General features: G+C 44.9%; 1 protein-coding gene and 1 long non-coding RNA gene across 3 annotated transcripts in view; one reads left to right on the top strand and one right to left on the bottom strand.

Moving 5' to 3' along the window:
- The window catches only part of LOC106994786 (uncharacterized), a 188,046-nt gene that overhangs the window by 47,168 nt on the left and 117,172 nt on the right, over window positions 1–23,706 (bottom strand). The gene's annotated exons all lie outside the window — the stretch shown is intronic.
- On the top strand, window positions 2,460–13,366 carry LOC114673986 (pregnancy-specific beta-1-glycoprotein 7-like). Its single transcript, XM_028838908.2, has 5 exons — window positions 2,460–2,523; window positions 3,726–4,085; window positions 9,415–9,693; window positions 12,402–12,680; window positions 13,074–13,366. Exons 1-5 carry the CDS (start codon window positions 2,460–2,462, stop codon window positions 13,364–13,366), a joined length of 1,275 nt encoding a protein of 424 aa, XP_028694741.2.

Below are 23,706 nucleotides of genomic sequence, written 5' to 3'. Positions count from 1 at the left end.
GCAAAATACATTTCTATTATTTAATTCACCCAGGCTAAGGTGTTTGTTATGGCAGCTGAAGCCCATGAATACATCATCTGACCCAGTGTTTTCAATGAAACGTATCAGTTTTTCAATCAAGTTAGCTGGAAGCTCCTGTCCCCAGCAGAACCAGAGGTCCCAAAACAAGAGCTCCAGCAGGGGCTCAACCAGCACAGGTCCCATAGGGCAGCCTCGATGTCAGGCCCTGGATGGCATGTGAGGCTATAGTGATACAACCACAACGTGAAACTGTAAGTGATTTTACTACTTACAAACACTGGGGAGCACTCGGCACACCTGGAAACCACAGATACAGAGGTCAGCGAGCCCAGGCAGGCAGGAGAGAAGAGACTGATAAGCCGATGGCTTTATTAAGTCCAGGTGTTATCTGACAGGTTTCCAGCAGGGAGCTTTAATGGATAGCAAGCAGCAAACACTGGGACAAGGAGATCATGCTGTGACTGAGAAGCAGTCACTTTAAATGTGAGGGTAAATATCAGAATTATCTGTTTAAAGAAAGCAGCTGGAGAGAGAGGAGCCCAGCACACCAAGTGGGAGAGATGCCTCTAAGAGTTCACCGCTGGCCAACTGGAGAAACTTGAACCAGATACAGTATTGAAAACTGCCATGGTGAGCAAGGCCTGCCTCTGATGTGAGGCAAATAAATTTACACCTTAAAAAATGAATGCCAAGGCAGCATGACACTATGGGCACTCATGACATCCAGGGACACCAGCAGGGTGTGGTACTGTGCCCTGGAGTCAGAATCCTGGGTTCAGGTCCCTGGGAGTGAGAAAATTAAAATGACTTGTCCCTACTCCCCTGGCATTGATCCTCCCGCCCTGCTGCTCCATCTTCTGCTCCCAAGCCCATGTGCAGTGCTCAGCCCCAGACATCACTGCCCCCAGAGAATACACAATGCCGCCTACTGCACACAAACACAAACTCATAGAAGGTGACAAAAATCTGCGTTCAGGACATCCGATTGTAAAAGAGGGAGAACAGTGAACATGGAGCCAAGCCTAGCGCTAACACAGAACAGCAGCTGCCTGAGGGCCCACAGCCTCTCCGGGAATCAGTCAGGCACCCTGTGACCTGTCTGCCCGCTGCACCCCGTGGGGCTCAGAGCCCGTGTGATGCTCACACACAGGCACCATCCAGGATGTGGCCACCTACCCCTGGCTGTCCCTTGGGAAGACAGACCTCTCCTGTGTCCCTGCTGGGAGAAGGGGGTATTATTGCTCTTTGCTCCCAGTACACAACTCACACCCAGCCACCCTCTCAAGTGTGAGCAACGTCCCTCCAGACAGGCTCTCTGGCGACTGCCTGTTCCTCTTCTACAGAGAGCATCTTGGACAGGTCAAAACCCTCAGGACAGACCCCTGGGTATGTCAGCACATGGAGGGCTGAGCCCATCACGACCACGGAGTAAGTCGGGATGAATCTCTCCAGCTCTGAACCCCTGCTCTGTCCCAGGCTCTCTTTCCTGTGTCTCAAGGAGCCATGTTCCACGGGGTTCCTGGGTAACTCCCCACTTCTTCCTGCACCACCACAGGGAAGGTGTGGTGACCACAGGACAATCAGCTGGGCAGAGAAGAGAGGACACCAAAGATGGTCAGGAAGAAAGGAGAAACCCTGAGCCCCAGCTCAGCCACCAGACCCCAGGGAGCAATAGAGTGACTGAGAACTGTCCTTTGACCATGGAACTCACAGCCCCCACTGAGCAACCAGCACAGGCCTCTCCTCCCAAGAGGCATGAGAGACTCACCCTGCACAGCTCCAGAAAGGACACTTTCCTCTGAGACACCCAGGTCCTGAATGTCCATCCTTGGAATCTGCAGCCAAGCTAGACACAATTAGAGAAAGGAAGGGTCCCTGTCACCAGGCAACACACAGCTCACCCACAGCACAATGTGGTGTCCCTGTGAAAGGGACCTGGTGCAGCTCCAGCCTCCTGCACTGAAGGGGAGAGCCAGATGGGGATGAAAGAGGGCAAAGGGCGTGAATGTGCACCTGACCCAGAGCCATGGGGACAGCAGGAGGCTGAGGCCCAGGACTGTGCTTGCCCAACCTACAGGGTATGTGTGTGTCTGCGGGTGTCTCTTTTGTGTGTGCGTTTGTGTTTCTGCACACAGTGTGTGCCGAGGTTTGGTGACAGAATCACTGCTGAAAAAGGCAGAGGCCTCCACAATTCCCAGGGACCTGACACACAGACAAAAGGAAAAAGAGAAGGAGGGACAAGGAGGCAGGACTGAGAGGGGAGGGGACAGAGAGGTGTCCTGGGCACAGACCCCACCCATGAGCCTGAGAAGTGCTCCTGCCCCAGGAAGAGGCTCAGCACAGAAGGAGGGAGGACAGCACAGCTGACAGCCGTGCTCAGAAAGTTTCTGGATCCCAGGATCATCTCCACAGAGGAGAACATGCAGGCGGCACAAGCCATGGGGCGCCTCTCAGCCCCTCCCTGCACACTGCACATCACCTGGAAGGAGCTCCTGCTCACAGGTGAGGAGAGAACTTCCTGGGAGAGGACAGGAGGAGGAAGCAGAATGATTGGATGGATTTTCCTGGAGAGGATGGCGTTCTAAAAAATAAAATAAGCCAGCACTTTGGGAGGCTGAGGTGGGCGGATCATGAGGTCAGGAGTTCAAGACCAGTCTGGTCAACACAGTGAAGCCCAGTCTCTACTAAAAATACAAGAAATTAGCAGGTGTGGTGGTGTGCTCCTGTAATCCTAGCTACTCGGGAGGCTGAGGCAGGAGAATTGCATGAACCTGGGAGGCAGAGATTGCAGTGAGCCGAGATTGCGCAACTGCACGCCAGCCTGGGCGACAGTACGAGACTCTGTCTCAAAATAAAAAAAAGGAAAGAAGGCTCTGTTGGAGTCTGGATAGGGGAAAATATACCAGAGAGAGATAGGGGTCAAAACAGGAAAATCACACTGAACAGGAATTGGTAAGAGGTAGGAAAATCTCAAGTGTTCTGTTTTGCTGGTTGATCATCACTGGTCACCACATTTTGAAAAATGATAATAATAACTATTATCAGATGACACTTCAAATGAACATATAAGCAGGGCATGAAACACTGTCCTCAGCAAAAAACCTCAACAATTGGGGAAAGAAAGAAAGAAACAGACAAAACACCCCGGGCATGGAGGGCCCTGGGAACCCTCACATGTACAGGAGTCTACAGCCTCTCTGAGGCAATGGGGTGCAACCAAGATCACAAAAGTCCCTGTCCTCACGGAACTCATGCTCTCATGGGCAGGAAGACAGACATGCAAAGAGATCTGGAATGTGAGGTCAGGTGTTGACAAGTGCTCTGGAGGGAGCAGAGCAGGGAAAGATCAGAAAGGGAAGACCCAGGGTCTCTGAAGGAGGTGTCAGGAAAGAAGTCTAAGGATGCCCTGATGTGAGCAGGACCTGGGGGCAGTGTGGAGGGAGCCATGCAGACCTCTGGGGAAGAGGATTCCAAAGAGAAAAATGCCGAGGTCAGAAGCGTTGAAAGAATGAGTTTCGTGCCACTGACCTTGACCCAGTAGAACAGTAGGACACAAACACACAATCACACACACAGAAAAGGGGCGTGTGTGTGTGTGTGTATCTTCAAGGCTGATGATTGAAGAGATCTCAGGACCCAGGGCCCCATCGTTTCACCCCAATACATAGGTCTCAATATTGACTGATGCTCTCTCCACCTCCTAGCATCACTTTTAATCTTCTGGAACCCGCCCACCACTGCCCAAGTCACGATTGAAGCCCAGCCAACCAAAGTTTCTGAGGGGAAGGATGTTCTGCTACTTGTCCACAATTTGCCCCAGAATCTTACTGGCTACGTCTGGTACAAAGGGCAAATAATGGACCTCCACCAATTCATTACAGCGTATACAATAGACACTGAAACAATTATATTTGGGCCTGCATACAGTGGACGAGAAAGAGTATATTCCAATGCATCCCTGCTGATCCAGAATGTCACCAAGAATGACACAGGATCCTACACCATTCAAATTATAAAGCAAGGTGATAAGATTAAAAGAATAACTGGACATTTCACCTTATACTGTGAGTGATTCCATATGATCCCTGGGTGTTGGGGGGCGGGGTCACTTCTACTTTGCACACACAGGATGGTCAGGCCTGGACTGTGCCTGTGTCTCTCTCTGCATTATGTCCCATGTTGGGGTTTTGGCATTTAGTGCAGGACACACACAGAGGAGACAAACCTCAACAGATCAGAATTCCTTTCCTGCCTCCAGACCCTGCAGACACTTGCTGCACAGGAAGGACAGTCTGATGGGGTGGGGGGTGCTCAGCAGGAGGAGATCAGTCTCAGGCAAGCACCTCATGTCCTCTTCATAAACTTGACCTTGAGAAAGACCCTGGAGAAGTGAGTAGGGCTTTGCCAAAGAGGACCCCTGAGATACTCTCACAGAAGCTCAGCCCTAGAAGCCTCACCCCAGACCCCTGTCCCTAAATCCTTACTCCAGATAAAGCTGAGGAGCCTGTGCCAGGGCTGGGTTGTGGCAGGGCTTACTGGGACCAAGGATTTACCAGCTGTCTGAGGACTGTGTCTCCTGGAGCTGCTCACCAGCCAGGGCTCAGCCCTCAGAGCCTTGTCTGGGCAAGGACAGAGCTTTCTTCACCTGAGACTCAGAGCAGAGAGGACAGAAAGACAAGCTTTGTAGGCCATCAGCCAACTGCCTTGTGAGGCTTAGGACACTCCATAGAAAACATAATGTCCCCAGAAACAGAAACAGAAGAGAGAAAATGTACCTGGCAGCAGCTTGTCCACAGGGATCTGACCTAAAGGTGCTCTCTCATGGAGGTGAGTAATAATAAATGTTGTTTGTGTGAACACCTCCACTGTGCCAAGCATTAGGTCAGGTGACTGTGAAGAATTTACAATTTATTCACAGATAGCATGAAAAGCCACAGTCCATTTGCCATTTAGCTTATTTGACTGAGTGAAAACTGAGGCACAGGAAGGCACAGTCACTGAACCAGAGTCACACAAACACAAAAGGCAGATTAGGGTCACATGAGGTCTGTCTGCAGCCACAGGCCCATCCTCTCCTCCACCAGAAGTGAGGGCTTATTGGGTTCCAAGGACCGCATAGTCATTTATTGGCTCAAATCCTTTCATCTTCGGCATCCAAACCTCAGAGGAGTGAGAGCAAATGGTCAGCTGATTAGTCTGTTCTCCAGAACTAAATCACCTGCCTCAATTGTCACAGTCAGTGCAAAAAATGTCCAGGCGTCCCCCTCAGATCTTAACCCCTATCACTGAACCCGAAATCTTGTTTCCCAAAGTGTCCATGTCACTGGCATGACAGGATAAAGGAGAGGACCTTGTTTTCTTTCCCCACTCACACCCCGCACCAGCACAGGCCCAGTGAGAGACACACACTCAGGAGCTCTCACATAACAAATGAAGGAATTGAATGAAGGAATGAATGATCCATAACCTCTTTAGAGACTGGATCTTGGATGCAGAATCCTAGGAAGTTCTAGCCACACCTGTCCCTTTTCCTTCAGAGGCTGACACCCATGTTTCATCCCCCCACTACCTCTTGCCCCTAAAGCCACCCCACCTCATGTATAACTCTGAAGCTCTTTGGTCACTGGAGGGTTTTCAGGGTCCCTGGTCCTGGACTGTGGAAATGGGGGCACCTGGTCCCTGGGGTCACTGAAGTCATTGTATGCCCCACTGTTCACTGCCATGCTGCCTCTGCCTCTCTCTGCTTCTCTGTGTCCCTCATCTTCCTCCCACTTCATTCTACCTGGCAAGCCCTGTCCTGCACAGCTTCTTCCTCCATCCCTAGCCCTTCCCCAGACACTCCCTCTAACTAGGCTGACTGTTCTGTTCCCTTCCTGCTAACACTGTGGCCTGGCCCACCTCCCAGGAAATAGGAAAGGCACAGAAATCAACTGGAGTTTCCACTCCTGCCAGGCTTCATCTCAAGCCAATGTCCCCAGGTCACTAAGACAATGAGCTTCCACTGTATCCCCACCCAGGGCTCTTTCCTTTGTGAGGCTGATCTGTGGACAAGACCATGGGACAGGGATAGGCAGATCCTCTATCCACTCTTATAATTCCCAGACAAGTTCTTCTGGCCTCCTGCACAAACCAAACCAATTTATCCCGATGGTGATTTTCAGTAAAGAAAGATTTTAATGACTCCAAGTCCGCCAACAGGAGGACAGAGGTTTATTATTACTCAAATCAGCCTCCCTAGTGGATCAGGGGTTAGAAATTTTCAAGGATAGTTTCAGGGGCACAGGACTAAAAGATGGGTACTGCTGATTGTTTGGGGATGGAATCATGTGGGCAGAGGGAAATGATCTTTTGTGCTTGAATCTGACTCTAGGTGGGGACCACGTGACTAGCTGAGCCATTAGTCATGGGTATGGATGAGGTCAGTGGGTTACCAGAATGCAAGAAATGAGAAACATCTCAAAAGACCAATCTCAGTTTCTACAATAGTGATGTTATCTATAGGAGCAATTAGTTACAAATTTTGTAAACTCTGGCCAAATGACATTTGAGCAGTAAGGGATTATAGAAACTGTGCCTCCATTTTAGCAGAATTCAGTTGCCTCCTATAATCTTAGTCTCATGGTCTTTCACCAGTTTTGCAAAGGCAATCCCTGGCAAAATAAGGGAATTAGTCTTATGGAGGAACTATTATCATTTTTTCTTCAAAGTTAAACCATAAACTAAATTCCTCCCATGGTTAGCCTGGCCTATGTCCAGGAATGAGTGAGGACAGCCAGCCTGAGACTAGATGCCAGATGGAGTCAGCCATGCTAGTTTGCTGTCACTGTTGTAATCTTTGCACTGACTCACCAGGGTGTCAGAGGCTGGACAGGTCTGCCGTCTCCAAAGCCCATGGGCTGATTTCACCCATTTCACTTGTGACTCCATCCTCAACCTACTGTGGAGTTCACATTCCCAGTCACTACCTAGAGACTTCTGGTTTCCTGTCAGGCATATAAGAAGCTTGAAATTTGTCACTCGGTTCTAACAGTAAGTAAAAAGCTGAACAAACTCAAAAGTCAACAACTCGTTAAAATCCCTCAGAGATGGCCAGGCACAGTGGCTCACACCTGTAATCCCAGCACTTTGGGAGTCTGAGGTGGGCGGATCACAAGGTCAGGAGATCGAGGCCATCCTGGCTAACACGGTGAAACCCCATCTCTACTAAACATACAAAGAAATTAGCCAGGCATGGTGTCGGGCACCTGTAGTCCCAGCTCCTCGGGAGGCTGAGGCAGAAGAATGGCGTGAACCAGGGAGGTGGAGCTTTCAGTGAGCCAAGATCATGCCAGTGCACTCCAACCTGGGCAGCAGAGTGAGACTCCGTCTCAGAAAAAAAAAAAAAAAAAAAAAAAAGAGCTGTTAGAGAAATGAAGAATGCTTTTGATGCTTTCTGGTAGACTCCACACAGCTGAGGAAAGAATCCCTAGCTTGAGGATGTGTCGATAGAAACTTCCAAAAGTGAAACAGGAAAGTTCAAAAAGAGTGGGGGAAAAAAGTGGAACAACATATTCTACTTCATATTCAACATTTTGTATTGACTATAGCAATTTTAAAACTTTGTAGTTGTGGGACAACTACCAAGGCTGTAACATACACGTAATGGGAATACTGGTGGTTTCGGGGACCTGTTGCAGGTGGCCATGTGGGTGCTATCTAGTGGTTTTAGTGCCTGTGCCACATACAACTGTTTCCTCATGATGATGCCATTTTCATAAGGTGGGGTTCTTCTTGTGGGCGACACATGAGCCATTGGCGTCTCACTTAGACTCTTCCTAATTCACACAAACTGAAACTCGAGTTGTATTTCCTGAGGTTAAGAGAAAATGAAGAAAGCATTTCACATACCTGTTCTGGGCTCCTCCCCATTTTTCCTAACTCTGCACAGAAATTAGAAACAGGAAGTTCCTTCTATATTTACTACCATAACACACATCTCTTCTTTTAATTCGGCATCATTCCTCCCTTTATGTAATTGACACACTGACCAGTTCTGTCCTTTTAACGGGACTCTCTCTACTTAAGGACTTGCTAATTTCAAATCACTGTTGGTATCTTTCTTTGAGCATAATGTGATCCTGCTGGAATTCACCCCACACCTAAACCTTAATTGGGTATCAAGAGAAATACTACTACCAGCAATTGATCTTAGATGTTTGGACCATCAGTAAAAATTTCCACTTATGACAACATTTTAATGTTTCCTCCAAATTTTTTTTTGTTTGTTTTTGTTACTAGAGTCAGAACATAACATGAGGTCTAAACTCCAGATAACTTTTTTTGGGAAAATTACAGTATTACAAATTGAGCATCCCAAATCCGGAAATTCAAAATGTGAAATGCTCCAAAATCCAACGCTTCTGACCGCTGATGTGATGCTAAAAAGAAGTGCTCACTGGAGCATTTTGGATTTAAAATTTTTCAGATGTGGGATGCTGACCCAGTACGTCTACTGCAAATATTCCAAAATAAAAAAAGTCAGAAATCCAAAACACTTGGTTTTAGGCTTTCTGCATAAGGAACACTTTATCTGCATGAACTATAGGCATGAAGCTGTGCAGGAGATCTCTAGATCATCCTCAACCTGCCTAAATGAAACCACACAGCCATGGAACAATGCCCTATTCCCCGACCACAGCTCCTGGAAATTACTATTCTACTCTCTGATTCACTCTGGAATCCACTGAGATGAGGTACATAGAGTAGTCAAACTCATAGAATCAGAGAGTAGAATGTCTAATGAGAGAAAGCATCTGCAAGACTTCTTGCACTTCTTGTGGCTCCACTGCCTGATGACTGAACAGACCTCCAGGCTTGACTCTGGTCTCCCCTGTGTTATTTCTGCTGAAGTACCCAGTCCACGGCCAGGCTTCCCAGTACCCAAAGGGTTTAAGGACAATGGGAAGTTCCATCATCCATCTCTAGGATGTCCTTGAAAGGGAAGCTACAGAGAAAACATACCTTGGGGGACAAAGTAAGACTGAAACTAAGACCATTCCAGCACTACATGTTCCAGGTGAGGACCACAGGGTGGACCAGGCAGGCAGTTGGAGAGTGAAGGACTCAGAGAGGCACCAGGGGCTGTGACTGCTGGTCCCGTGTCTTTCCATGACCCAATGCTGCTGCTCAATTCACACTTGAGAAAGTCTGTGCTTCTCCCACGTAAAACAGGCAGCCTCACAATCTCTGAGCCCTCAGATTGCCATGCATCTCTCTTGTAACACACACTCCTGCTATGGGCTTTTAGGGACTTGGGTGGGCTGAGAGGTGGGAAATGCCATCTCTGATTGAAAAATGTCTTTGGTGGAATCAAAGGTGCCACACAGGGCAATCTTCTCTGTGTTATCTGCACAGTGGATATTCCCAAGCCCTCCATCTCCAGCAGCAACTTAAACCCCAGGGAGGCCACGGAGACTGTCATCTTATCCTGTGATCCTGACACTCAGAACGTAAGCTACCTGTGGTGGATAAATGGTCAGAGCCTCCCTATCAGTGGCAAGTTGCAGCTGTCGGAAAACAACAAGACCCTCGTTCTATTTAATGTCACAAAGGATACTGCAGGACCCTATGAATGTGAAATGAAGAACCCAGTGAGTTCCAGCCGCAGTGACCCAGTCACCCTGAATCTCCTCTGTGAGTATCTTCTGTTCCTCTGTGAGCCAGGCTGCCATCCCAAATACACATGGCCAGAGGCCAGGCCTCCCAGTCCCTGTCAGGTGCAAGTACAGAGACCTTTAGCCCTGGATATCAAAGCTGACCATGACTACTAAGAGTAGGCTTTGGCTTGATCACCAATGGGAGAGAAGAGGCTGTTCTTGTCATGGGAGACTCAGGGTCCACAGCTTACGATGGGAAAAGCAGGTGAATGTCTCAGGCTCCAGATCAGTGACACAGCAGGGATTTGGCTGGGACTTCAGTGTTGTGACTTAGCTCACAGGGTCACTGTGGCCTTTCCACAGACCAGGATTTTCCCGTCCCTCTGACAACATCACCGGTGACTTTATTCTCTTTGCTCCAGATGGCCTGGATACCCCCACCATTTCTTCTTCATACACCTATTAGCATGCAGGGGAAGTCCCCAAGCTCTCCTGCCTCACATACTCTCACCCACTGCCAGAGCTTTCTTGGCTGATTGATAGGATGTTCCAGCAATCAGCACAAGTGTTCTTTATCCCCCAGATCACTAAAACATACAGGGGTCTATGTCTGTTTCATCCATAACTCAGCCGCTGGTGGGACAAATCTCATAATCAAAAGGATCGTAGTCCCTTGTAAGTGGATCCCTGGAGCACTGGCAATATGTTTTCCAGTGAAGTCTATCTGGCTATCAGGGAAGAGCCACCTGCCCTCTGCTAAGGGTGAGGGAAAATCAAAAACCCAGGACAGGGAATATGTTTCTGCTTCTAAACCACCAGCTTATGCTTGTCCCCTTGACTCTTTCTTGATCATTCTTTAGACTATACACTAACAGTGAACAATCTGAAAGGAAATTAAGAAAAGAATTTCAATTCACATTAACATCAAAAGGAATAAAATATTTTGGAATAAGTTTAACCAAAAAGGTCAAAGGGTTATACCCTGATAACTCCAAAACATTACTGAAAGAAATTAAAGACGACATCAATATATGGAAAGACATTTCATTTTCATGGATTGGAAAAATCAATATTGTTAGGATGACAATACTACCCAAAGTGAGCTGCAGATTCAATGCACCCCCTACCAGAATCCCAGTAACAGTTTTTGCGGAATTACAAAAATCTGTATTAAATCTGACTTGACAGGCTCTTATTAATGATGGCCACAACAGAGTCACTGAGAAAAAGATGCAACCATGAAAAGTTGGAAAGTTTTGATGACATAGAAAGTAGCAATCAGCCTCTCTCACATCCCAAAGCCTTCAAAAATATACGAGTGCAGCATGGCCAGTATGGAAGTGACCAAAAACTAATTACCAAGCTAGAAACATGGTGAGAGAAAAAAAAAAGGGCAAGAATGTATTTGGCCTATCACCTCCCACTTTGGCGTAGTAATCTGATGTTGAAAAGAAATGCTCACTGGAGCATTTTAGATTTTGAATCCTTTAGATTTGGGATGCTAAACCAGTAAGTATATGACAAATAGTGGGAATCAAGAAATGTCAGAAATCCAAAACACTTTTTTCCTAAGTCTTATGCATAAGAAATACTCAATCTGTGTGAACTGTAGGCATCGAGCTGTACAGCAGATCTCTAGAACCTCCCCATCTTGCATAACTGAAACTGCACACACATGAACAACTTCTGATTCTCCCCACTCCCAGCTCCTGGCAACCAGCAGTCTATTCTCAGATTCACTCTAGAATTCACTTACATGAGGTCCCTAGAGTAGTCAAATCCATGGAATCAGAGAGTAGAGGGTCCAATGGAAGAAAATATTTGCAAAATTTCTCCCCAAATTTGTCTCAGATCCATCAAACACACATGGTCCATGAGGACCAGATTTCCAGCAGTTCATTCCCACCCTTTCCACCAGTCAATTCTGCTTTTGCAAATGTCCACATGTATTTCTGGAAAGATCCACATAGTCCTCACCTGCCCTCTGCAGAAGGAGAGGAAACTTAAAGAACCCAGAACAGGGAACATGGTTCTGTTCCAAAGCCACCAGCTCTTGTCTGTCCCCTTCACTCTTTCTAGATCATTCCTTGCACTCTGCTCTATCTTTGGAAGTCACTGGCTCAAGTAAGTCAGCATGAAACACCTGCAAAAAACTGCCCCACCTTGTGCCTCCACTGCCTGATGACTGAACTGACCTCCAGGCTTGACTCTGGTCTCCCCTGTCTTATTTCTGCTGAAACATCCAGTCCCAGGCCAGGCTACTCAGTATCTTCAGGGTTTCAGGACAATGGGAAGTCCCATTATTACTCATCTCTAGAATGTCCTTGGAAATGGAAGCTGCAGAGAAATCACATCTAGGGGGGCAAAGTAGGATGGAATTTGGAAGGGGCCCAGCAGTTGCACATTCCAGGTAAGGAACCCAAGGTGAGCCAGCCAGTCAGTTCATTAGAGAGGGACTGGGAGGGTACCAGGGGCTGTGACTCCCACTGATGTGTCTGTCCATGACCCAACACTGCTGATGAATTCACACTTGAGAAAGTCTGTGCTTCCCTAAGACAGAGCAGGCGGCCTCACAGTCTTTGAGCCCTTAGATCATCATGCATCTGTCTTGTGACACATGCACCAGCTATTGAGTTTCAAGGACTCGGGTGGGCTGAGAGGTGGGAGATGCCAACTCTGATTGAAGCATGCCTGTGGAGGAATCAAAGGTGCCACACAGGACAATCTTCTCTCTTATCCACACAGCGGAGCTGCCCAAGCCCTACATCACCAACAACAACTTCAACCCCATTAAGAATAAGAATGTTGTAGCCTTAACCTGTGAACCTAAGACTCAGGGCTACATCTACTTGTGGAGGGTAAATGGTCAGAGCCTCCCGGCCAGTCCCAGGCTAAAGCAACCCGGTAAAAACAGGATCCTCATTGTAGCCAATGTCACAAGAAATGACACAGGACCCTATGAATGTGAAATACGGGACCGAGTTGGTAGCATGTGCAGTGACCCAGTCACCCTGGATGTCCTTTGTATCTTTGGTTCCTCTGTGGGCCAGGCCACCAGCTAAAATTCAAACAACCAGAGGCCAGGCATCTCAGTCTCTCAGGTCCAAGTACAGACATTTTATTTCTGGACACACGAGCGGAACATGACTCCCTGCCCTGGGGAAACCTGGGTAAGCACAGCCTTAACCAAGAATAGAAGGGGAGGGGCTGCTCTTGTCATGGAAGACTTGGGGTCTACAGCCTTTAATGGGAGAAACAGGTGAATACCTCAGGCCTCGTCTCAGTGAACACAGAAGGGGTTTGGTTGGGTCTTGAGGATGTGTCTTGACTCAGAGGGACACTGTGTCCCTTTAAGAGACCAGGAGCATCCCCTTCCCTCAGACAACATCACCTGTGGCTTTATTCTCTTTAATCCAGATGGTCCACACATCCCCAGGATTTTCCCTCCAAGTACCTATTACCATTCAGGAAAAGCCCTCCAGTTGTCCTGCTTCGCGGACTCTAACCCACTGGCAGAGTATTGTTGGACGATTGATGGGAAGTTTCTGCAATCAGGACAAGAGCTCTCTATCCCCCAAATTACTACAGAGCATAGCGGGCTCTATGGTTGCTCTGCTCGTAACTCAGCCACTGGCAGGGTACGTTCTACATTCAAGAGGATCAAAGTCTTTGGTAAGTGGATCCCTGCATCATTATCAACAGGGTTTTAGGTGGAGTCTATCTGGCTTTCAGAGAAGAGTCAGGAAAACATTTTTATTCCCAGCTTGTGCCCCACGGGCAGAAGCAAATCCTAAATTCTCCTCCTGAACCCTCCTAATTTGTCTCTACAGACTCTCTTCTCTGATTTTAGTAATTTTAATCTTCTCTCTTTTTTTCTTAGTCAGTCTAGTTAATGGTCTTCAATTTTGTTGATTTTACTTTGAAGAATCAAATTTGGTTTCATTAATTTCCTCTATTCTTTTTCCATTCTCCATTTTATTTTTATCCACTCTAACCCATATTGTTTCCTTCAATCACTGTGCTTGGGTTTAGTTTGTTCTTCTTTCATATCCTGAAGTAGAAGAGAGCTTGTTTCATACCATTCTTTTAAAGGTTTCATGCAGTCAATGAAACAAGATGCCACACACAGACGAACCAATGTCAGCTGCTATATTACTACCATCGTCATTAGCCTTGAGGTCAAATAGTCCTAGAATCAAATCTGAGATCCACCTATTACTAGCCATATGACACCAGGAGAGATTCTACACTACTCTAAGCTTGTGTCTTTTCATTGGCAAAATGGGAATAATGTCTACCTGACAGGGTTACTGTGTGAATTAAATGAGGTGCAGGTAAAGTATTTAGCACAGGATCTGGCACATAGGACGTGCCCCTCAACAGTACCTATTTCCATATATATAGAGAAAAAGAGATACCACATAAAACACTAGGACATGGTTACTGACTACTTGTGGGAGAGAAAGGAAAAAAGCTAAGTGCAAAGAGTCAAGCCTGGTATGTTACTTTTTACCAACTGAGATGCATCCAGGTTGGGATTGGACATATAAGATAATTTATCATGGAAGACACCTGTGAGGGAATGTGGGGCAGGCGTGAAGGTAGTATGGGAGAACCCACAGACCACTATGCAAAGTTGACTCCTGTGTTAAAGAAAGAGAAAGAAGTTTTAGGTATCAATGCAGTTCTAAGAGAGTTTTCGCATGGCTGATGTGGAGTCCTCCAACCAGTCACCCATTAAAGTTAAAGAGAGCCTCAGAGAACTAGGTTTGCTTTCACGCCCTTGCTGGGAGCCTGTGGGAAGGAAGCTTTCTGTGCAAAGGAGGTTGTGAACTTGAAATGCACTGACCTGGGCCTTCTGTCAATCAGGTCCCTGCCATGGAGACCTGGCAGGGTCTGATTCATGGCTGCCACAACAGAGACACTGAGAAAAAGATGCAACCATGAAAAGGTTGAAAGGTCTACATTTCTAATGACATAGAAAATAGCAATCAGCCTTTCTCACATCTGAAAGTCTGAAATATCTGAGTGCAGTAGAGAATTGACAGAGGACTGATCAGCAACCTAGAAACATGGTGAGGGGGAAAAGAACTGCAAGAATATAATCATCTCCCATCAAATTTCCAACAGAAATAATGTATTCCTTGAAGAAACAATTATAGAGTACCTCATGTTACATGCTTGTTCCTGAGGCTCCCCCCTGTAAAATAACATCACCTCCATTCCTTCTTTTCTTTTCTTTCCATGACAGCTCATCCAGTATTAGGACGTCCATCCTGGCCTTAATCTGATATAGCAACCGTGATGTCATTTCTGTATTTCAGGAAGACTGGCAGGTATGATGGCCTTTTCTCTTGTCCCGTTTCCTGAAGGGCTGACTGCCATGCTTGGGAGAGGGAGAAGACTTATTTGCCTGTATCTGGGACTGGATCTCCGCCTTCCTCCACCAAACTCCTGCTTCTCAGCACTAATTCCTGCAGTTCCCTTTCTCCCTGGCCTTTATGCTCCCTGTACCCCACTGTCTTTTAGACATAATTATCTCCAGCCTCTGCTCTTTCAAATGAGAAACACAATTTCACATTATGAAACCCTCTTCATTATTTTTCACATCTCTCAATAGTGTAATTCTCTCCATTCCCATAAAGCTCAACCACTCTCAAAGTGTTGCTTGACTTTTTGCCTCCAGACTTTGAAACCTTTCTTGCACAGGACTGCCTCATTACCTTCCTAAAATCTAGTTAATTCACTTAATCAGGAATCTCCAGGCATCTACTCTAGCCTATTTGGTAAGTTCACATTTCTTCTATTTACTAATCCTTCTCACTTCCTTTACCTCTACTTCCTAGTATAATTCCTCCATCCTAATTAGAACTGTCTTCCTACACATCTCTGCCCCTTCACCCACATAGATATAACATTCTTAGTTCCAATGCTATGTCTAAAAACAGGGTGAACTCCCCTCCACCATCTGCACTACAGACTTAACCACACCCTTCATCACAAGTAATCTCTGACCTCGTGCAGAACGAAGACTTTAGGATTAGCCTGTGAACCTGAGACTCAGAACAAAACCTATGTGTGATTGAGACCTTTTCCTATGACCAATTCACGTGTTCCAAAAAGATACAGAAATGAAGAAGGCAAAGTCCCTACCCCAGGAGACATAAAGTCTAAGACAGGAAATGGGACCTGAAAATAATCATGATACCAAAATAGAAAAAAAGTGAAGGCCACAAGAAACCAGAGAAATCTGATGGGAAATATAGCTACACATTGGAATCACTGGAAAACATTTTAAAAGTGGATGCTCGAGCCCCATGCATTAGTTCCAGTTTAAAGGTCTGGCGAGGGACCCAGGCACTGGTAATTTTTAAGTCTTCCCTGACACTACAAACATGTAAAGAGGATGGAGAACTCTTGTTATAATAGGTAGAACTTAAAAGTAAATCAATGATTTTCAGGTAGAAGTACCTGAAATTACTTCTAAAGGAATTAGTTAAAAAGTAATTAAAAAGGAATTACTTCTAAAGGAATTAGTTAAAAAGTAATTAAAAATACTTAAAAAGGAATTACCTAAGGACCTTTTTCAATGTACATAAGACTATACTTTTTGGCCCTAATTATTAATGGGCTACACGAAGAACTCAGTGATCCAGTTGGGAAACAGAAGCTGAATGGAAAAGTCACCTTATTTGATATGTTAAAATATATATAAAGCATTTTGAAATGAGTGATAAGTGATGCTAAACCTTCTCTAAATAATATTTATGGGAATGTTGATAATATGAATATTCTAGGCTGGGCGCGGTGGCTCACGCCTGTAATCCCAGCACTTTGGGAGGCCGAGACGGCAGATCATGAGGTCAGGAGATCGAGACCATCCTGGCTAACATGGTGAAACCCCGTCTCTACTAAATATACAAAAACAAAATTAACCGGGCGTAGTGGCAGGCGCTTGTAGTCCCAGCTACTCCGGAGGCTGGGGCAGGAAATGGCGTGAACCTGGGAGTTGGAGCTTGCAGTGAGCAGACATCGTGCCACTGCACTCCAGCCTTGGTGACAGAGCAAGACTCCATCTCAAAAAAAAAAAATAAAAATGAAAAAATTGAAAAAAATTAGTATTCTAAAAACTATATGAAATTTCTGGAAATTGAATATGTTATCAGTCATAGTGTCATATGCCACAGAGGTAACTAGATTTCTATGTGAGCTGTGTCTTTATCACAATCAACCTAATAAAAACCTCATTAGATTTTTAACCATAGTCATTTTAAATCTTTGTCATTCCCAGACAGTTGCTTTGATTCTTCCTTGAAGTATTTATAATCAGCTACAGTCCAAAACTGCTTTTTCTTTGAGGAGATATATGGAAAAGACTCTGACAACGACTCTTGAATACAAGTTTCTGATAACTTCAAGATCATACCACTGGACTCTCTGAGAACTTTCAAAATTTTAATGAACAGTCTGATACGTTCATGAAATTCATGACAAAGAAGAAAAAAACTTCAGTTTCATTGGACTAAATAATCAAAATGATAATGTTTTCATAATTTTTTATTTGAGAATGTGCTGCTTCTTTGAATGTTTTAATATCCACATTTGTGAACTTTCTCTTTTAAGCTATTTATACTTTACAGCTATTTGGTAAAGTATACTTTTGTAAACAAAAATGGAAACATTTGCTTTTGATCCGAATCTGAGTGCCCCAGAATTGGGAAACTATTCATCAGTATTCACATGCTTATGGTAATAAAGTTATTTGCACAAGTTCAGTAAGAATCTACTCTCTTTAAAACAGAACACATTTGAAAACATTGGTTATATTACTAAGGCTTTGACTGGGATGTTCTGTTTGAGAATGTACATAGAATAAACCCATAGGGAATGCAGGCAAAGTCTGAAGTTGGCCTTGGTTTGGCTTTCTAGTCTCAAGAGGTTTTTGAAAGTTTGATCTGAGAGTCTTATAAAACTTCTAGCAAAGCAAAGTTTAAAAAGAGCCTCTGTGGTCCCTTGCTACTCTTGCTGCATTTAGGTAAAAAATCTAGGCAAGTTTGGTGAGACTCAACCTATTTTGCAAACAAATTCATCCTACTGGGATTATCCTTGGTAAAAATAGAGACCCCTATATAGAGGCAAATTATTTTGAAAAGAAAAACTGTAGTACACCTGTTACCAAATTGAACCACTGTTCATTATCTTTGAGTATTTATAATCCATTGGTAGACTGGACTGGACCCTGAATTCTTTTATTTCTTCCAGTTCATTTTTCTCCAATGAAATCATTAAGAATGGGAACAGCTCTGTTCCTGAAGCCATATAAGCTAGAGGTGGACAACTCAATGTAAATTTCATGGGAAAACCCTCGTGTTTGAGGTGTGGGCCCTTCAGAGCTCACCAAATGTTCAACAGCATAACTTAGAGACACTTAAACTGCAAACCATGACAGCAAGTTGATGACTTTACACTGTGGACTGCTTTTCTCAAGATATCAGAACAAGACTATCAATCATGATGAGACTCTTACCTCTCTTAATTTGTCCTTGCTTATGCCTGTCTCCTTTGCTTTCCAGAATAATGCTGTACTTAGGATTTCACAAGAAGTAGCTTCTAAGAATAAGTTAACAGTGTCAAATATATCATGTCAAACACACTTTTTTTTAAAGATGGAGTTCCTCTCTTGTTGCCCACACTGGAGAGCAATGGTACAATCTTGGCTCACCATAACCTCCTCCCCCTGGGTTCAAGTGATTCTCCTGCTTCAGCCTCCCTAGTAGCTGGGATTATAGGCATGCGCCATGACACCAGGCTAATTGTGTATTTTTAGTAGAGACGGGGTTTCTACATGTTAGTCAGGCTGGTCTCGAACTCCTGACCTCAGCTGATCCACAGGCCTTGGCTTCCCAAAGTGCTGGGATTACAGGCGTGAGGCACCACACCTGGCCCACACATTTTTACATAACAAGAGATCCTTTAGCCCACCCAAAAACTGCCCTTAGATGCATCTTTAACTCAACTCTTTCCTCAAATGTATGGAGTTTTTTTTTAGGCTACTACTTCTATACTTGCCTATTCTTCTCACTCCCTGTTTTAATTTAACATAGACATGCAATGCTAGAAAATAGAATTGCTCTCTACCTGCTAACAAGTGGAAGCCTGTGCAGTTTCTGACACTTCTTGTTGCACATGGATAAATACATCGGATATTATAGAGACTCAGTTGTAAAAATCAACAAATGTGTTGCCTGGTTAAAATGACTAGACTCTTCTGGCTTCTTCTTTGATCTATTCTATTGCAGTTGGTTTGCATCTTGCCTAAGGTGCCTATTCTAAACTCTTGATATTTTCATCCTGATAGTCATACTGGTAGTCTCCCTCATGTGGTGCAATCTACAAACATTTTTATTTGCATGCAAATATTTGTGTGCAGCCATCCTTCAAATATTAAATTGTTTCTCTTGGGCTGGAATTCAAAAACTCAAGGAAATGTGTGGTTTATGGGCCAGGTGCAGTGGCTGACATGTGTAAGCCCAGCACTTTAGGAGGAAAAGGCAGGCGGATCACAAGGTCAAGAGGTGGAGACCAGCTGCGTCAATATGGTGAAACCCTATCTCTACTAAAAATACAAAAATTATCCGGGTGTGGTGGCGCGCACCTGTAGTCCTGTAGGGAGACCCCCTGAAACCATTGCTATGGAATAAAAGATGAAATGCTCCTGATTATTGTAAATACAAAATTGCATGCAGGATTGTGTAAAGACAATGCCAGGATGGGCTGCCAGAATGAGCCAACAGGGCATGATGTACTTCCCCCTGCTGAGAGCCTATAAATGGACGTGTAGTCAGGGAGGTTTCACATCACCAAGATTCCTATTCCAGAAAAGCAGATGTTCATACCTCTGGGAATGGAATGCAACCCTTGTGGAGAGCCTATTAATGGACACTTGAGGGGCGCCTGTTCATATGGATAAGATAGGGTTATAAACGCACTTATCTTACCACGGCTCTTCTAGGTCTCTTTAGGGTTTAGGCATACTCCCTTCTGAGAATTTTTTGGTTTAACCGGTTGTCTAGCTACACGTCCTGTTTCTATTGATTGTTTGCAACCAGCTTTTCCTGCAACTGTTACTGCTGATTAATAACTTGCTAATCATAGTATATAGATAGACTGTGTTTCTGTTTTACAGCTGTGTTAGAAATTGTTGAGGCCCACACTGTGTTGTAAATTCTTATCTTTGTATTCTGTACTTCTGCATACTGATGTTATGTTAAAGAATTACTTCATCCCCATGTGACCATCTCACCTCATAATCAAATGACCCTGAAACCCTCACTAACCTACCCCTGCCCTCACTAAATTTAATAATAAATGCCGGTATATCCAGTGTATTGTTGGCATCACAGGACCAGAAGGCAATGACCCCCCTGGACCTAGCTTTCACTATCATGTGTGCGTGTTTTATTTCTTGACCAGCCAATCCACCTGGAAACAAAGAAAGAGACCTGTTGCATTGTGGGCTGCTGGCCAGATCCTGCAATTTATCCCAGCTACTTTAGATGCTGAGATGGGAGAATCACTTGAACCCAGAAGACAGAGGCTGCAGTGAGCTGAGATCGTGCTGCTGCAATGCAGCTTGTGCCACAGAGTGAGACTCCATTTAAAAAAAAGAAAAGGGGGGGGTGGCACCAACATGGCCAAATAGGAACAGCACCAGCCTCCAGATCCCAGCGTGAGCAACACAGAAGATGGGTGATTTCTGCATTTCCAGCACAGGTACCAGGTTCATCTCACTGGGGCATCTTGGACAGTGGGTGCAGGACAGTGGGTGCAGCCCAACAAATGAGAGTGGAAGCAGGGTGAGGCATCACCTTACTTGGGAAGTACAAGGGAGAAGGGAATTCCCTTTCCTAGCCAAGGGAAACCATGACACACAGCACCTGGAAAATCAGGTCACTCCCATCCTAGTACTGTGCTTTACCAAGGGTCTTAGCAAATGGCACATCAGGAGATCATATCCCGCACCTGGCTTGGAGGGTCCCATGTCCATGGAGGCTCCCTCATTGCTAGCACAGCAGTCTGAGATCTAACTGCAAGGCAGCATGAAGGCTGGGCGAGAGGCACCTGCCATTGCTGAGGTTTAAGTAGGTAAACAAAGTGACTGGGAAGCTTGAACTGGGTGGATGGAGCCCACTGCAGCTCAAGGAGGCCTGCCTGCCTCTATAGACTCCACCTCCAGGGACAGGGCATAGCCAAACAAAAGGCAGCAGAAACCTCCGCAGATGTAAATGTCCCTGTCTGACAGCTTTGAAGAGAGTAGTGGTTCTCCCAGCATGGAGTTTGGGATCTGAGAATGGACAGACTGCCTGCTCAAGTGGGTCCCTGACTCCTGAGTAGCCTAATTGGGAGACATCTCCACTAGGGGCAGACTGACACCCCACACCTCACATGGCCGGATACACCTCTGAGATGAAGCTTCCAGAGGAATGATCAGACTGTAACATTGGCTGTTCAGCAGTATTGACTCTACTGTAGCTTCCGCTGCTGATACCCAGGCAAAAAGGGTCTGAAGTGGACCTCATGCAAATTCCAACAGACCTGTCGCTGAGGGTCCTGACTGTTAGAAGGGAAACTAACAAAAACAGAAAGGACATCCACACCAAAACCCCATCTGTATGTCACCATCATCAAAGACCAATGGTAGATAAAACCACAAAGATGGGGAAAAAACAATGCAGAAATGCTGAAAATCTAAAACTCGGAGCACCTCTCCCCCTCCAAAGGAACGCAGCTCCTTGCCAGCAATGGAACAAAGCTGGACAGAGAATGACTTTGACGAGCTGAGAGAAGGCTTAAGACAATCAAACTTCTCCAAGCTAAAGGAGGAAGTACAAACCCAGCGCAAAGAAACTAGAAACCTTGATAAAAGATTTGATGAACGGCTAACTAGAATAACCAATATAGAGAAGTCCTTAAACAACCTGATAGAAGTGAAAACCATGAAACGAGAACTACGTGACAAATGCACAAGCTTCAGTAACCAACTCGATCAACTGGTAGAAAGGGTATCAGTTATTGAAGGTCAAATGAATGAAATGAAGTGAGGAGAGAAGTTTAGAGAAAAAAGAGTAAAAAGAAATGAACAAAGCCTCCAGAAAATTTGGGACTATGTGAAAAGACCAAATCTACATCAGATTCCTGTACCTGAAGGTGACTAGTAAAATGGAACAAGTTGGAAAACACTCTGCCAGATATTATCCAGAAGAACTTCCCCAACCTAGCAAGGCAGACCAACATTCAAATTCAGGAAATACAGAGAATGCCACAAAGATACTCCTCGAGAAGAGCAACTCCAAGACACATAATTGTCAGATTCACCAAAGTTGAAATGAAGGAAAAAATGTTAAGGGTAGCCACAGAGAAAGCTCGGGTTACCCACAAAAGGAAGCCATCAGACTGACAGCGGATCTCTGGGCAGAAACTCTACAAGCCAGAAGAGAGTGGGGTCCAATATTCGACATTCTTAAAGAAAAGAATTTTCATCCCAAAATTTCTTATCCAACCAAACTAAGCTTCATAAGTGAAGGAGAAATAAAATCCTTTACAGACAAGCAAATGCTGAGAGATTTTGTCACCAACAGGCCTGCCCTACAAGAGCTACTGAAGGAAGCACTAAACATGGAAAGGAACAACCAGTACTGCAAAAACATGCCAAAATGTAAAGACCATCGACGCTAGGAGGAAACTGCATCAACTAATGAGCAAAATAACCAGCTAACATCATAATGAAAGGATCAAATTCACACATAACAATATTAATCTTAAATGTTGATGGGCTATATGGTCCAATTAAAAGACACAGACTGGCAAATTGGATAAAGAGTTAAGACCCATCAGCGTGCTGTATCCAGAAGACCTAGCTCACATGCAGAGACACACATATTTATAATCCCAAAGGATTATAAATCATGCTGCTACAAAGAGACATGCACACATATGGTTACTGCGGCACTATTCACTATAGCAAAGACTTGGAACCCACCCAAATGTCTATCGATGACAGACTGGATTAAGAAAATGTGGCACATATACACCATGGAATACTATGCAGCCATGAAAAAGAGCATGAGTTCTTGTCCTTTGTAGGGACATGGATGCAGTTGGAAACCATCATTCTCAGCAAACTATCATAAGAACAGAAAACCAAATACCGCATGTTCTTACTCATAGGTGGGAATTGAACATTGAGATCACTTGGACACATGACGGCGAACATCATACACTGGGGTCTGTTGTGGGGTGTGTGCAGGGGAAGAAATAGCATTAGTAGATATACCTAATGTAAATGAGGAGTTAACGGGTGCAGCACATCAACATGGCACATGTATACATATGTAACAAACCTGCACGTTGTGCACATGTACCCTAGAACATAAAATATAAAAAAAATTTTAAAAAGCCAAAGAAAATTAAAAAGAAAAGAAAAGACATGATGGAAGCCCAAAATTACGGTTATTGAGACTAATGATAATTCTTTAAGTTTTCGTCATATTCTCACCTAAGTGAGAGTACAGACACTCCAAAATAGAACCACACGTGCTACATGTTATACACTGCCACTGAAAATTTAAGGAAGCAGATAGCTCTCAAAACAGATCATATTTTTCTGTAAAAAAAGATTCCAGTCTACCTGAGTGAGCATAATCAGGAAGTCCCCTCTGCTTTACCTTTTACCAAAAAAAGTGACCAGAAGTACTCTGATGTTAACCAATCAATTTATTTCTATGGCTTTGTTTACTGATCCGCATTTGACAAAACCCACTGTTATGTTATTGTATTGCCCAGGGGGAGTCATCCCTGTATCTGTAGAGGGAGAGCTGTCCCAAATCATAAATGACAAATAAAAGCCAATTCCATATATAACTAAACTAGTTGTAATTCTGTCTTGTCACACATGTTCACAGCAAGCAATGGCCAGTGGAGTCTCTCAGGCTGCATCATTCTCACCCTGACCTTCCTGCCTCTGTCTTTCACTTACAAGGACCTTTATGAT

Source organism: Macaca mulatta, chromosome 19, assembly GCF_049350105.2.
Source record: "Macaca mulatta isolate MMU2019108-1 chromosome 19, T2T-MMU8v2.0, whole genome shotgun sequence".
Lineage (NCBI taxonomy): Eukaryota > Metazoa > Chordata > Mammalia > Primates > Cercopithecidae > Macaca > Macaca mulatta.
Note: the sequence above shows the minus strand (reverse complement) of the source record. Positions and strands in the feature narration are given on the sequence as shown.

Coding starts and splice junctions, on each gene's coding strand:
- LOC114673986 (XM_028838908.2), top strand. CDS start 2,460: ATGGGGCGCCTCTCAGCCCCTCCCTGCACACTGCACATCACCTGGAAG. Junction 9,694..12,401: donor AGTCACCCTGAATCTCCTCT/GTGAGTATCTTC, acceptor TTATCCACACAG/CGGAGCTGCCCAAGCCCTAC. Junction 12,681..13,073: donor AGTCACCCTGGATGTCCTTT/GTATCTTTGGTT, acceptor TCTTTAATCCAG/ATGGTCCACACATCCCCAGG.